This window comes from Pezoporus occidentalis, unplaced genomic scaffold (assembly GCF_034315485.1).
Source record: "Pezoporus occidentalis ecotype Australia unplaced genomic scaffold, CSIRO_AGI_Poc_V1 ctg129, whole genome shotgun sequence".
Lineage (NCBI taxonomy): Eukaryota > Metazoa > Chordata > Aves > Psittaciformes > Psittacidae > Pezoporus > Pezoporus occidentalis.
In genome coordinates this window covers 2,837,970-2,851,117 of record NW_026913092.1, presented here as the reverse complement: position 1 = coordinate 2,851,117, position 13,148 = coordinate 2,837,970, and the positions used below count along the sequence as shown (strand labels likewise).

General features: G+C 37.9%; 1 protein-coding gene across 6 annotated transcripts in view; it reads left to right on the top strand.

Moving 5' to 3' along the window:
• The window catches only part of TAB3 (TGF-beta activated kinase 1 (MAP3K7) binding protein 3), a 48,463-nt gene extending 36,821 nt beyond the window's left edge, over window positions 1–11,642 (top strand). For 5 of the 6 annotated variants that reach the window (XM_062608079.1, XM_062608078.1, XM_062608077.1 and 2 more), the window contains 4 exons: window positions 1,677–1,837; window positions 5,015–5,108; window positions 6,264–6,347; window positions 8,946–11,642. In XM_062608079.1, coding sequence (XP_062464063.1) covers window positions 1,677–1,837; window positions 5,015–5,108; window positions 6,264–6,347; window positions 8,946–9,094 — 488 coding nt within the window. In that variant the 3' untranslated portion in view covers window positions 9,095–11,642. Of the gene's footprint in view, window positions 1–1,676; window positions 1,849–5,014; window positions 5,109–6,263; window positions 6,348–8,945 lie in introns of those variants that run through there. The other variant, XR_009962712.1, reaches the window with a different exon arrangement.
• Window positions 11,643–13,148: the final 1,506 nt, after the last annotated feature.

The window sequence follows — 13,148 nt, the reverse complement described above, 5'->3', positions numbered from 1 at the left end:
AAGGACTTCTAAAGAGGATTATATTTAACAGCTTAATATAGGGAACAAGGTTGTTTAATTTCCTTTTGAACATGAACCATTGTGAAATTTATTGCCAAAATCCATTCTGATGTCAGCACTTCCACTGTTTCTTTGTAGTGTGAGTCATGTTTGATGACTTGGTCTAGAGTATAATGCAAAGCTATACAATGTAGTCATACTGGGTGTTAAGTTGGAAGAGTCACACAAAACCAAGGTTTGATAGCAATAGTGCAAAATCATACAGCCTGGCATCTGTACTTTTGTGATCTCTTAGACTACTTTGACTTACACTGCTTCAGCAAGTAGGGAACAATTTTGTTCAGTAATAGTGGTATCTATACTATGAAAACTTGTGATGTTATCCTTTGATAGGATTTTCAGTGCACAGAATACTGACAAACCCCACTCATTTTTATGTTGCTGACTGTTTGTGTTTAGGGGGGTTTTGGTGGGGTTTTGTTTGGTTTTTTTTTGTTGTTCTGTTTGATTTGTTTTGGTTGTTTGGGGGTGGTTTTCTGCTCCACAGTAAATTGTGTCATATTGTTGCTAATTTTTCTAACTTTTTTTTTTTTAATTAAAATATCCTTGAGGTATGATGTGGGTTTTCTCTCCCTGTGTCGGATAGGGGTGAAGAAAAGAGCAGGTACTGGCCAGTGCTTGTCTGAATACCCACAGCAAATTTCTTTTGCTTTTCTCTGTCCTGCTAGACTTTAATCAGGTAAAACCAGCCAGATCAGAAAGTGCTAAGTATCACACTAATTGTCTTGCCCAGTTTTTGCATCATGATGAAATACTGAGAAATGCTCTTCCTGCAGAAACTTGAGTATTATTTTCTAGCTAGTCAGAGTTTGTTCTTTGGCTTCTCTGGGAGCTCAACATCAGTTTGTGACTGAGGGTCATGAATTTCAGTACCAAACCAAAAATGTCAGAGAATGATTACCAGCAGAGAGAGGTTAAAGGACAGTGAATCAGCTCTAATGTAGAACTGAAGACCCTGAAACAGCTGAGCTGCCTCTGCTTTTTATTTTTTGGATTCTCTGTCTGTTTTATTGAAGTTGTATAGATTTGCCTTTGGGCACTGGGAAACATAGAGTATTGAGAATTACAGTACTCTCTGAAAAATCTAAGACTACTTTAAAGTTGTTATAGCATAAACTGTAATAGCAGTGAAAAACTCTGTTCAGGACTGACGTTTGGCTTATGTCTCCAGGCTAGTGTGTCAGCTGCTGTTGAGCAGCATATACGAAGTGTGTTACCTTCTGATCTTACCTCTGGTATTTATTTTTTTTTTCTTTGCCAGTACAGTATTAATATAACTAGGTTGCTGTTGCATCCTGAGAAGCTGTCTCCTTGTATAGGTGCCTTTGTATTTTTGAGATGAGAAAGACCAAATGCAAAAAAAGAAGCTTTGACCAAAATGGTAATATCAACTTCAAGTTACTGTCTAAAGCGTGTTTTTATTCTGGAAGAACTTTGTTCTAAATTGTAGTTCATTTGGCATGAAAGCATCTTCACACTGATACTTGGCTGCATGTTTATGGTCACTTTTTTTTTTTCCGAGAAGGGTCACTCATGAATATTAGGCGTATGTTGACAATTCAGTTTTCTGGGGTTTTGTGTGTTAGTAACTCTTTCTTTTCCATGTACAACATTAGCCTTGCTGTTACATCAGCGAGCAAGGATGGAGAGATTAGCAAAGGAACTGAAGCTTGAGAAAGAAGAGCTAGAACGCCTGAAAGCTGAAGTCAATGGTATGGAGCATGATCTAATGCAGAGGCGGCTTCGAAGAGTTAGCTGTACAACTGCAATTCCAACAGTAAGCAATTTGTTAGTATTTTAATTCAAGATACAAATTTATTTTTTATATTTTCATGAACTGCAGTATTACAAAAAAGAAAAAAACAACATTTTGGGGTATAAAGTCTTCGATCATTGAAGGTGATTTTTTGTAATTTCTTGGCTTTTTGTAACCCAGTTCTTGTAATTTAGAAGCAGATATATGTCCAGATTTCTCAGTGTTCACAACAATTTCTGAAACTTGCATATATGTGCTTTTCTGGGCCACAGAACTGAATAGATAGTTACTTTCCTAGCAACCTATACAAGTATGTGTTCAAGTCTGTTCAAAGAGCCCATGCCATATACAGCTTGGTGTTCATGAAGCAAGGTTTCACTTTTTTGAAGTTCTTTTGTTGTATTGAAACATTTTGTTGTTTGAGGAGTTGCATCTCTCATATGCAATCTATTTCCCGTTTGGTATATGCAGATTATGCCAAGTGACTTTGTGGCCAAGTGGCAGCGTTGGCTCAAGTAGTTGGCACCCCTCTCTCACCTTTTCCGTGTTGATATTTTCTATCTGTATGGCTTCACACCTGCAAGTGACTTTAGCCCAAACACCTGTATGGCTCTGATAAGAGAATTCATTTGACTGAAAAATACCTTCCAGTTTGAGCAGTTGTTTGCCAAATCAGTTCAGACTTACTCTCTGTATTGACGTGAACAGTGCACACAGTTGTAGGCTGGAAGGCATAGTAGGGGCTTTTAGCTGCTTAACTAGTACAGCTGATGTATGTCTCCCCCGTTTCAGGGCAGCTTTCTGCAGATATGTTCCAGGGAGGAGTACAGAGGTATTGTCTTGAGTGTGCAGGGAGGAGGTTAGGAAAGCCAAAGCCCAACTGGAGTTGAATCTAGTACAGGATGTCAAAGACAAATTGAAGGCTAGTGAAAATGTGGGCCCATTGCTTAACAATACAGGAAGCCTGGTTACATAGGACATGGAAGAGGCTGAGACTGAATGCCTTCTTTACTTAAGTCTTTACAGGCTTTCAAGAATCCTTACTCCAAGAGAACCCCAGGAAAAGTCCAGAGCAAGGAAGGTATACCTTTGGTGGAAGAGGATTAGGTCAGGGAATACTTAAGCAAAGCAGATACACCCTGAGTTCATGGTCCTGGATGGGATGCTGAGGGAGCTGGCATATGTCATTGCAAGGCCACTCTATATAATATTTGATTGATAATGGTGTTTGGGAGCAATGCCCAAAGACTAGAGGAGAGAAAATGTCACTTCTGTCTTCAAGAATGAATACCCATGGAACTATAGGCTGGTTGGCCTCACCTTGATCCCTGGGAAAGTGATGGAGCGGCTAATCCTGGAGACTCTTTCCAGGCACATTAAAAGCAATCAGTAGTCAGCATGGATTCACAGTGGCAAAGTCAAGTTTCAGAGTTGAATAAACTTCTAGGATGAAAGTACTTTCCTGGTAGATATGGGGAGTGCAGTGGTTGTTTACCTAGACTTCCCGTAAGGCTTTCAACATCATCTTATTTAAGATTTTCATAGAAAAGCTGATGAAGTGGGGGCTGGATGAACAGCAGTGTGGATTGAAAATGGGCTGAATAGCCCGGCCAAGAGTGTGGTAATCAGTAGCACAAAGTCTGGTTGGAGGCCAGTGCTAGCAGTATACTGCAGGGGTCAGTGCAGGGTCTGATCCTGGTTCACATCTTCCTTAATTATCTGGGTGATGGGGCAGGGTGTACCCTCAGCAAGTCTGCTGATGACACAAAACTGGGAGTGTTGTGCTGCCATTCAGAGCAACCTCAACAAACTGAAGAAATGGAGTGGCAGGAAATTAACGCCATTCAGCAAGGGGAAGTAGTAAGTCCTGACTTGGTGACAACCCCATGCACCAGTATAAATTGGAGGATGGCCACCTGGAAAACATTTTTTCAGATAAGGCCCTGGTGAGACCAAGCTGAAAATGGGCCAGCAATGTGGCAAAGGCTAATGATACCCTGGGCTGCGTTAGGAGTGTTGCCAGCAGCAGGGGGGAAGTTACCCTTCCCTTTTATTCAGCACTGTTGAGGCCACACTTGGAGTATGCTGTCCAAGAGTGGGCTCCCCAGTACAAGAGAGAGGTCATACTGGAGAGTCTAGTGAAGTGCTGCAAAAATGATTTACCATCTCTCCTGTGAGGGCTTGCTGAGAGAGCTAGGACTGTTCAGCCTGGGGAAGAGAAGACTTAAGGGGTTCTTGGCAATGTACAGAAATACCTGAAGGGACGGTCCAAAGAGAGTAGAGACAGGCTTTTTCCACTGGTGCCTGCTGGAAATGGACACACACTGAAACACAGGAGGCGGTGGGCAGAAACTGAAATACAGGATGGCCCCTCTGAACATAAGGAACCATTTCTTTACTATGTGGTTGACTGAGTACTGCCACAGGTTCGCCCAGGAGATGTGGAGTCTTCATCTCTGGAGATACTCAAAAGCCCTTTGTCATCTGGGCCAGGTGACCTCCAGAGGTCCCTAACAACCTTGAACTCTCTGTGATCTTGTTGACTCTGTGATGCTAGAATATATCCTAGGATAAGATGGTTATTCCTACATACGTGTTAATAATCACTGCTGCTAGCACTAAGAGCGCTTTGTATTGCAGTAACTTTGGGTTTCTTAATGGTATGCAAATATATGGATTTAAGTAACTGATTATTAAGAATAATTACTGCCTTGCAGCATTGAACTATTTAAATATACTGAGTTAGAAGGTTTGTCGTGTTGGAGCTCTTTGGGGTGATGCATATAAATAAACCTCTGACCTTACTTGGTTATAATCAAATAATAATTAATGTGAACTGCAGCTCGTATGCTGTTTCCTAATCATCTCAATTTAAGCTCACATAGCAAGTCATCTGTTTATGCAGAATTTTGTAAGGTGCATGGTTTTATAAACTTGAGCCTAGCTGTATCTTCTTACTCATTAATTTTAATATTACGTAAGTTGTTAATTTTCCTCCTCAAATGCCAGCAGAAGAATATTTTTTGAGAGAATAAATTGGGTTGGGGGAATGGGACAGAGTGGGCTCTTGGCTTTCTTTTCAGTGTCTTATCCATATTCAGTTTCTAATAAGGATGTTACAGATGTAGCAAAGTTATTTCTATGTCAGATAAGGTACTAACTTTCCCACAACTACTATTTTGGGTTGTTTCTTTCTAGCCTGAGGAAATGACCAGATTGAGAAGCCTCAACAGACAGCTCCAAATAAATGTTGACTGCACACTGAAAGAAGTTGATCTCCTTCAATCTAGAGGTATACAATTGATACTTAAAAAAAAAAATCCACCATAATTTATGGGTTTAATAATAATGACTGGGAGTGTTGATCTCCTTGAGGGTATGAAGGCTCTACAGAGGGATCTGGACAGGCTGGATCAATGGGCCAAGGCCAGTTGTGTAAGGTTCAGCAATGCTCAGTGCTGGGTCCTGCACCTGGATCACAATAACCCCATGCAACAGGCTTGGGGAAGAGGTAGTAGTGAGGTAGGTACCGATCTCTTCTCCCAGGACAAGAGGAAACTTTTACAGTCCATATACCTCAGGCTTAGAAATAGGCTGCCCAGGGAAGTGTTTGAGTCACCATGCCTGGAGGTATTTAAAAGATGTGTGTGGGACTTACAGACATTGTTTAGTGGTGGGCTTGGCAATACTAGGTTAAGGGTTGGACTTGATCATCTTGAAAGTCTTTCCCAACCTAAACTATTCTGTGATTCTAATGTAGTATGTGCTCAAATTTGGATACTTGGACTCTTTAAAGTTCACTTTTGTTTATCAATATCAACTTCTTTTTCAGTTGCAACCTGATAAACTTGACTTTCCAGTATTTCTGTTGGCCAGGTTAAATTACGTTACCAAGAAAGTGGTGACTTAAAGTGACTTTGTCAAGAGCAAATGGAAAAAAAAAACAAACAACCAAACTGGACACAAACCAACCAAAAAACGACCATTAAGTAAACGTTCTTTGCTTAAATTTTTACCTGTTTGTTGATGGAAGCTCTGACCGTATAATGCAAAACAGAGGTACAGGTTGCACCCAAGAAGCTGGCAAGCAGAAATCTACTTTGGTCTTTTAACATCCTTTTTCTATGACAGAAACTTTGACATAAATACAGTCAAGTAGATTGGAATATGCATACCAGGAATGCTTCCTGCAGAAAAATTTACATTTTCACCTATTTTTAAAGTAATACAGAATGTTGAGCTGGAGTTGATTCTTCAATATGGGATTGTCCTGTAAAAAAAAAACAGCTAGAATCAACACGAAACTGAAAATATGTGACAAAAGATTACTCGGGAAAAAGCTAATGTGTAGCAGCATAATAAAAAGACGTTTAAAATATGAATCTCTATATGTTCATATTGCTGGCATATGTATGTAAATAACCTTCTCACTTGTCTTCTCTGACAGGGAACTTTGATCCAAAAGCTACGTGTAACTTCTATGATAACATAGAGCCTGGTCCTGTTGTGCCACCAAAGCCATATAAAAAGGGTAGGTCAACAAACAATCATCAGGTTACCTAATGTGCAGGGAGAGCTTTTCTCCTTTTTTTAAAAAATCCCTGTGATGACAGAAAGCAATTCTAATGTTTATAATTTTTGTCTATATATGAACCAAACCAGAATGATTTTGTGTAAGTACACGAACCCTGGCTACAGCTTGTTTTCCTCAGGCAGCTTTTTGCAATGAATGCTCTGTTAATGTTGTTTCTAAATACTGTTATTCACTACTAGAAAGGGAGTGGAAAGTATATAAACTTTTACATGTTAACTTGAGCTTCCTAATTAAGTTTCTTTTAAATACTTCAAGTTGGAAAGTTCTGTGTCAGGTTTGTTTTGCTGTCCTCTAATATGTGTTTAGTTTTTATAGTTCAGTTGGTTTATTTTATGCAAGTCACAGCAGCTTTTAAAATTTGCATTGTATTTTAACTTACCTGGTCACACTTTCAATATTTTTGTTCAAAGTATGGATTTCACAGTAGCCCTGAATTTTTAGCACAGCAAGAGCATGGGATGTCTTTAAGAACCAAGACGGAACACATTTCCTCACGTGGCTCTAAGGAGATAACAGTGTCCCACTTGTACAAATTCATTACTGGTTTCTAAACTTTTCTGGGCTACTTGTATAGTATCTAGGACTCGTATGTATAGTGGGACACTTAAGTTTTATGTATGCACAGGAGTTAAGTGCTTAGTCTCACTTCTTGTACAGTGGAGATTCAGTTAGTATATCCCAAAGTGACTCAACACCTAGTCACTGTTCAGTAGCTTTCTGAACTCCACTATATTTAGTGGTAATTTTTGTGCAGAATCATACCCTTTGTCTGGGGGTGGGGGACCTTTTGGTTTGATCTTGTTGTTTTGACTTTTATTTTTCTTGCTGGAATCTGTGAAAAGAATGGTTTCAAATGTTAGTGGAAGTTTTTAAACACTTTCTGTCTTTTTGCTGAAATAGCCAGTCTGGAATCTTGTGCTCTGATAAAGAGAAAACAGTGGTCTCATCACATACAACATTTTCAGATAAAAGATTTATAATATTTGTTTGGTTATGTAGTTAAGGCCTTGCTACTTCATGATACGTAAAGAGTTTCTGTTTATTGCATTAGCCTATTTGATTTATTACAAATAACATGCAAAATAACATGCAAAACTTACATGAAATAAATGATTTTATTTGGCAGTTGGAAAGATAATGTACAGATTTGTACAATTTTTATGACTAGCTTTCTGGTTGGCTGTGAGCTTACTAGAGGTAATTTTAGGGCTAGTGTACTGTCTTCTGAGTTTGGCTTTTAACATGGAGTCATCAAAATTGTTTGGCTTGTTTTTTTCTCCCCTTAAAATTGCAGTCCCCTAATACTCAGTTGTTGAAGCTGTGGGCAGGCAGACATATCTGAGCAGACAATGGTTTGCTCTGTGCTGCTCTCTGGCCAGTCAGCATGATGCAGTCTAGTGTCCCACTACTTGCTTGCTTAGAAGGAATTTGTTGAGGCCAAGCACTGTTAATGTAACTATACCACTTCTGGACTGGAAGAAGGTTTACATCTAAGCAAGGAGGTTACTTTTGTTTTCTTTAAGTATGCCTCTCAAGGCAAATCTAAATACTGTTTGCATTAATGTTGCCATCAGCCACCTACTAGACTTCTTAGCAGATGACAGCAGTGTGTGCACTTTGAATTAAAAATTGCAGTTCTTTTTTTTTCAACATGAGTTTTCTTTTAATTAGGCTGTTCTACAGATGTTTGTTTAGCAGATGCGTATCTTAACTTTACCCTCTGGGTATGTGTGCAAATGTTGTTTTAAACATTAACATTATATAAAATGTTGTTTCCACATCCTAGGAGTATTTGTCACTTTTAGTTGATTACCTGTGGTCTTGAAGTGGTGGTAGGAGAAATCAGGTAACCAAGTCTGTGGGTTAATACCCATGTATGATTTGCATATGGGTTGACTTTATGAGTGAAAACACTTAAGTGCTGCTTCACATACATACATCCCTGCTGCAGAGCCATGAGGAATTAAAACAATCATCTTGTTTTGGAACAGGCCTTTCATTTTATTTTTATGTTGTAGTTTCGTCAGCCAGGATGAAAGCTAGATAAAGATGCAGAAAATAGATCATTTCTCAAACTGTTTGAAGGAGCTAAGTTAGAAATAGTCTTTTACTTTAGGTAAAGTAGGGTTATTGGAATTTAGAATTTGGTAAGAGACTGCTGTATGTAAAGCTGTGAAGTCATTCCTTAGCAGGATGGCGTTGCAGTGCCAGTAACAAACTTTTCAGTACATTTTAAGCTATTTAAACCTTTGGCAGTATCAGTGGCCTAACAGTAGTGACTGCTCATTTTGTTTTTATTGTAGTATGTTGACTACTTTCTAGAAGTGAAATACTTCAGTATTTCACAAACTGAAACAGAAATGCTTTAGTGAAAAAGACCTGTAATGTTACCTAAGTGGAAAGGTTTCAACCTTCACTTTAAGACAGAATGTTTAATGAGGTGACAAACCATGGTAGTGTGATCTTGCCTATCATCCTTCTCTTCTGGAAAAAGAAAAAAAAAAAAAATGCATGTTTTCCTTTGCCTTTTTTTAGAGCATCAAAGCAGCTCCAAACAGACTCCACGGACTCATCCAAGAGATGAAGATTTTGAAGGGGCTCCATGGAATTGTGATAGCTGCACCTTTCTAAATCACCCAGCACTAAATCGCTGTGAGCAGTGTGAAATGCCGAGATACACCTGAAAATCAGGAAGGGGCTGCATTGGGTTGAAAACAGGCTCTCAAGCCAACAGCTGTAGGAGAAGGAAACACGGGGAACCTTTCACTCCATCTGCCCGGCCTTTGCTAGTCAACAATCTTCATACTGCAAGGGGTGGGAGTAATGTGGTAGGATGTTTCTGCTGGTGCTACACTGAAAATGAACTAATTAAAGGTGAAATTCTTTCTTATCCCATTGCAGTGAGCAAAGCAGAAAATGAAACCTGAAAATGTAAAAGGATTAATTTTTGGGAAGAATGTATACAGGAAAGCAAATAACTACTGGTGTTTAGTCCTGTGGTTATAGTTACTGCTTAGTTGCTCAAGAAAAAAAAAAAAACAAACTTTTTTTTTATTTTTTTTTAAATAAAAAATTATAGGATGCTTAGTAATGGTGTGAAATACTACACTTAACCAGAAACTGAAGAGCCAGAGCTGACTTAACCTGGCCACAGCTAGCTGGAAAACAAAGGCTCCCTGTGCTTCTAGATTGTAAGCTACTGAAAAAAGGAGACAGGTAAATGCAATGATAAATTTTACAATGTATAAAAAAACAAGGAGAAGGTATTTGTAATGCTGCTTTTTTTCAGGGTAACTTATGTCTACAAGAAAAATTGCTGTTTGAAATAGTAACCTAAGGTGACTAAATGAGATACCGTATGAGTGTTAGAGAGTTTAATCAGAGGTAATTTTTTACAATCCCTTTTGCTTGTACAGTGCTCACCTGGCTGTGTCAACACTGGTAATAAACTAAGAATGAATTCTACCATATTACAGACAAAACTACTGCTGCATGCTTTCATTAGGCCGTTGTATTTCAAAGGTAAAAGTATGCTTTTATATACAACAATCTTCTAAGCCTGTGCTATGTAGCAGCACAGCTACATATGCCAAACACAGACTACTCCAAATTCAGTTTGGAAGACTTGAGCTCAGCCATGGTTGTGTATGAGAAGAATTTTACCCAGCTCTTTAGGCCTTTTCAGCTTCCAATTCGTGAAGAATTCTTGATGTTTACAGCACAGAAGGTACTTTGTGCCCCAGTTCAAAGTTAGCTGAAAAATAATTAATCAGTTAGCTCTTCAGTAAAGGTTTATTTGCACATTGTTAATAAACCAGCCTGTATAAAATAGCAAATGCCAGATCTTGAAAAATTACACACCGCATTCTTTTTATTTTGTTCAGGAAATACTTGCCGTAGGTTGAAGAACACAAGACTTGCAACTGAAAATCACACTGGTACTTTCATGCATACGATATACTGTATTATAAAAGTGATGTTCAATTTGTTTGAATGCTTCAGGTTGCTGTAATAAAGCACTCAATACTTGTGAAATCGAACTTGGGTTTGGGCAGCTGAATGATTATGTTACACACTGTGTGACTGAGTAGAATGTTCTTGTGTACTGGTGAGAAGCTGGTACAGTGCATTTGAGTTTTTTGCATCTGATTCTTTGTCAAGAGATGCAACCAAGCACATCAGCTGAATCATGGTAATTGACTTTGCAACTGTGAGGCAAAATGTGCTAGCTAAAATTTAGCAGAAGACTACTTCATTTTAGATAGTTTTTAGCTTATGGCAACCACATCCATATGGTCAGTTATCACAATTCTCTTGATGTGTGATAAGATGTTAAGCTGTGGTAGAACAATCATGTGTCTGAATCCTTTTTTAAAATAAAGCAGCTGTTATAAGGGGTGGGTGGAAGAAAACTCATCTTGACTTCACTGCTCAATCTGGTGTCTTCTCTCCCTGCAATTTGTAAAGGTAACAGTAAAAACCAAATTGTGATCTTAGATGAGGAACCAGTATTTTTATCTAGCATTTTTTCAATATGTTCTTGCACTAATTAAATCTTCAGCATTGTCTTAAATAAGCTAAGAGAACTCCAGCAATCAGTGTGCACCACTGATGAGCAAAACAAAGTCAAAGGCATCAGAGCTAGTTTTTCTTCCTTCCTAATGATTTATATTACTATGTGGGGAGCTCATCACATGTGGAAAGGAATAAAAAATTCAGTGTCAGTTGAAGTTAGAAAGCAAATATTAATTTTGGTCATGTAGGTGGACAGTTTGACAAAACTGAGATAAATAGAAAGATGAGCAGAAACATTATACCTAGGATGAGCAGTGCCATTGCTGTTATCAGCTGTATAATGAATTACTCAAAACAATACCAGTAACTTCATGACTTTTCTATTGTGATGCCTTTGCCTTTGTATTATTTCAATTTTCTGTTCATTTGTACTAATGCTGAAGTTCTAGAAGCGTTTGTTTTTGCTGGAAATACAAAATGATAACAACTGAAATGAGAGTTAGCAAATGAGAATAGGTGTGTCATGCATCAATACAGTTGTGCCGTTTTCAGACAGAATAAATGCTACTTTTGAAGGGGGGCAGGGGAGGAATATATGTAGTCCAATAATTCCCTGAACTGTAATAACCATAAATGGAGACTTGGAGTATCTTAGTTGTAGTTTCACCAGAGGAAGAGAAGGAAGGCTGCCATGACAGCAAAATGCTTTTTGGAAGACTGAGTGAGTGCAGTTAAATTTTAAATGAATTCCTTCATACCAATAATACTCCAGTTTTTCAATTACTCTAATTTTTTGCCTGTACAAAAAAAAAAACCCAATGAATGCTTCTGTTCTGTTCTTTTCTTGTAAATGCCCATCCTTAAATATTAATAGTAAAGACTTTACATGGTGCTTGAATATTCCTAGTTTGTTGGAATGTAAATTGTATTTTGAATATCGGAAGATCCATTTTCCTTCTGAAAGAAGGTGGCGCCGTACACACCCCAACTGAATTGTAGATTATACCAAAAAGATTGGTTTATGTAATATTTATTGAATGCACATAATGTCAGCTGGCATATGAAATGCACTGTATTGTATAAAACGTGTGTGTGTGTGTGTGTGTGTGAATGGTGGGATGCTGATGCCATTGTGTTGAGTTAATGCACTACTTGTGTTTTGTTTTGTTTTTTTCTTAATGACTGAGCTTTCCCTCAACCATGCTACTAGATTGATAGAGTTTGTAACTGACTTGGACATTCAGATATTCAAAATTACTTCACTTTTCATGGAAATTTTATAAAGCTTATTTTGTATTTACTGTGCTATTAAGAATAATTCCCTTTTAATTATAGAATACTACTGTAGTTCTTTAAAAGTTTATTTAGAGTGGGGCTTGTGGAAAATGATTCAGAATATAGTAAACCAAAAGAAATCCTGAACTTTGGATCTGTTTTTAATTTTATGTAATTATTAGTCTTTTTATGGGTGAAGAGGAGGAAAGGGGTGGGAAGTCAAGCAAAAGGAAGTCCTTTGTAAAATGTAGTCTTAGATCAGATTGAATTGTGTATCTGTGTGTCTGTGGTATGTGTGTGTTTCCCTTGAAAAATGGGAGGTGTGGTGAAAAGGTGTAATAATTCTTAAAAGAGCTGGTCTCAGTACTTAATTATGATATGCTACTAAATCACATTTAAAGAAAATCCAACAACTTTCCATTCAGTTGCTTTATCCCAGCTATACATCTCTCATTTCAATTTCTAAGTACTTTTACATTTAATGTTGATTGTAAAACCCCTTGAAACTGAAATAAAAATACTTGAGTTGAAGTGGGGACAAAACCAAACCAATAAAGAATGTTTTAAAAAAGAATGTGAGAATATTAAATATGTTGAAAACCAGCTTGTCATCAAGATGATAGTTTTTGTTTTAAAATTCAGTGGTGTACCCTAGAATGTGAAAATGACTATCCTGATAAGAAGTGGACAGTTGGACATAAACAATTCATCAGCTTGTTTGGTACCACAGAATTTACATGCTCTCTACTACAGCGACTCTAAATCCCGTAAGGAAAGACAACGTGTACAGGTATCACATCTCATAGTAGTACTGTTTCTATGTGCTGCTGCATTTGTTTCGTTTCAAAATGTCAATATTATACAAACCTAGACATGACTGAATTCTGCCAGACTTCTTCAGTTTGGGGCTTTCACTGCTGTTTATGTCCATAAATATTAATGCAAATA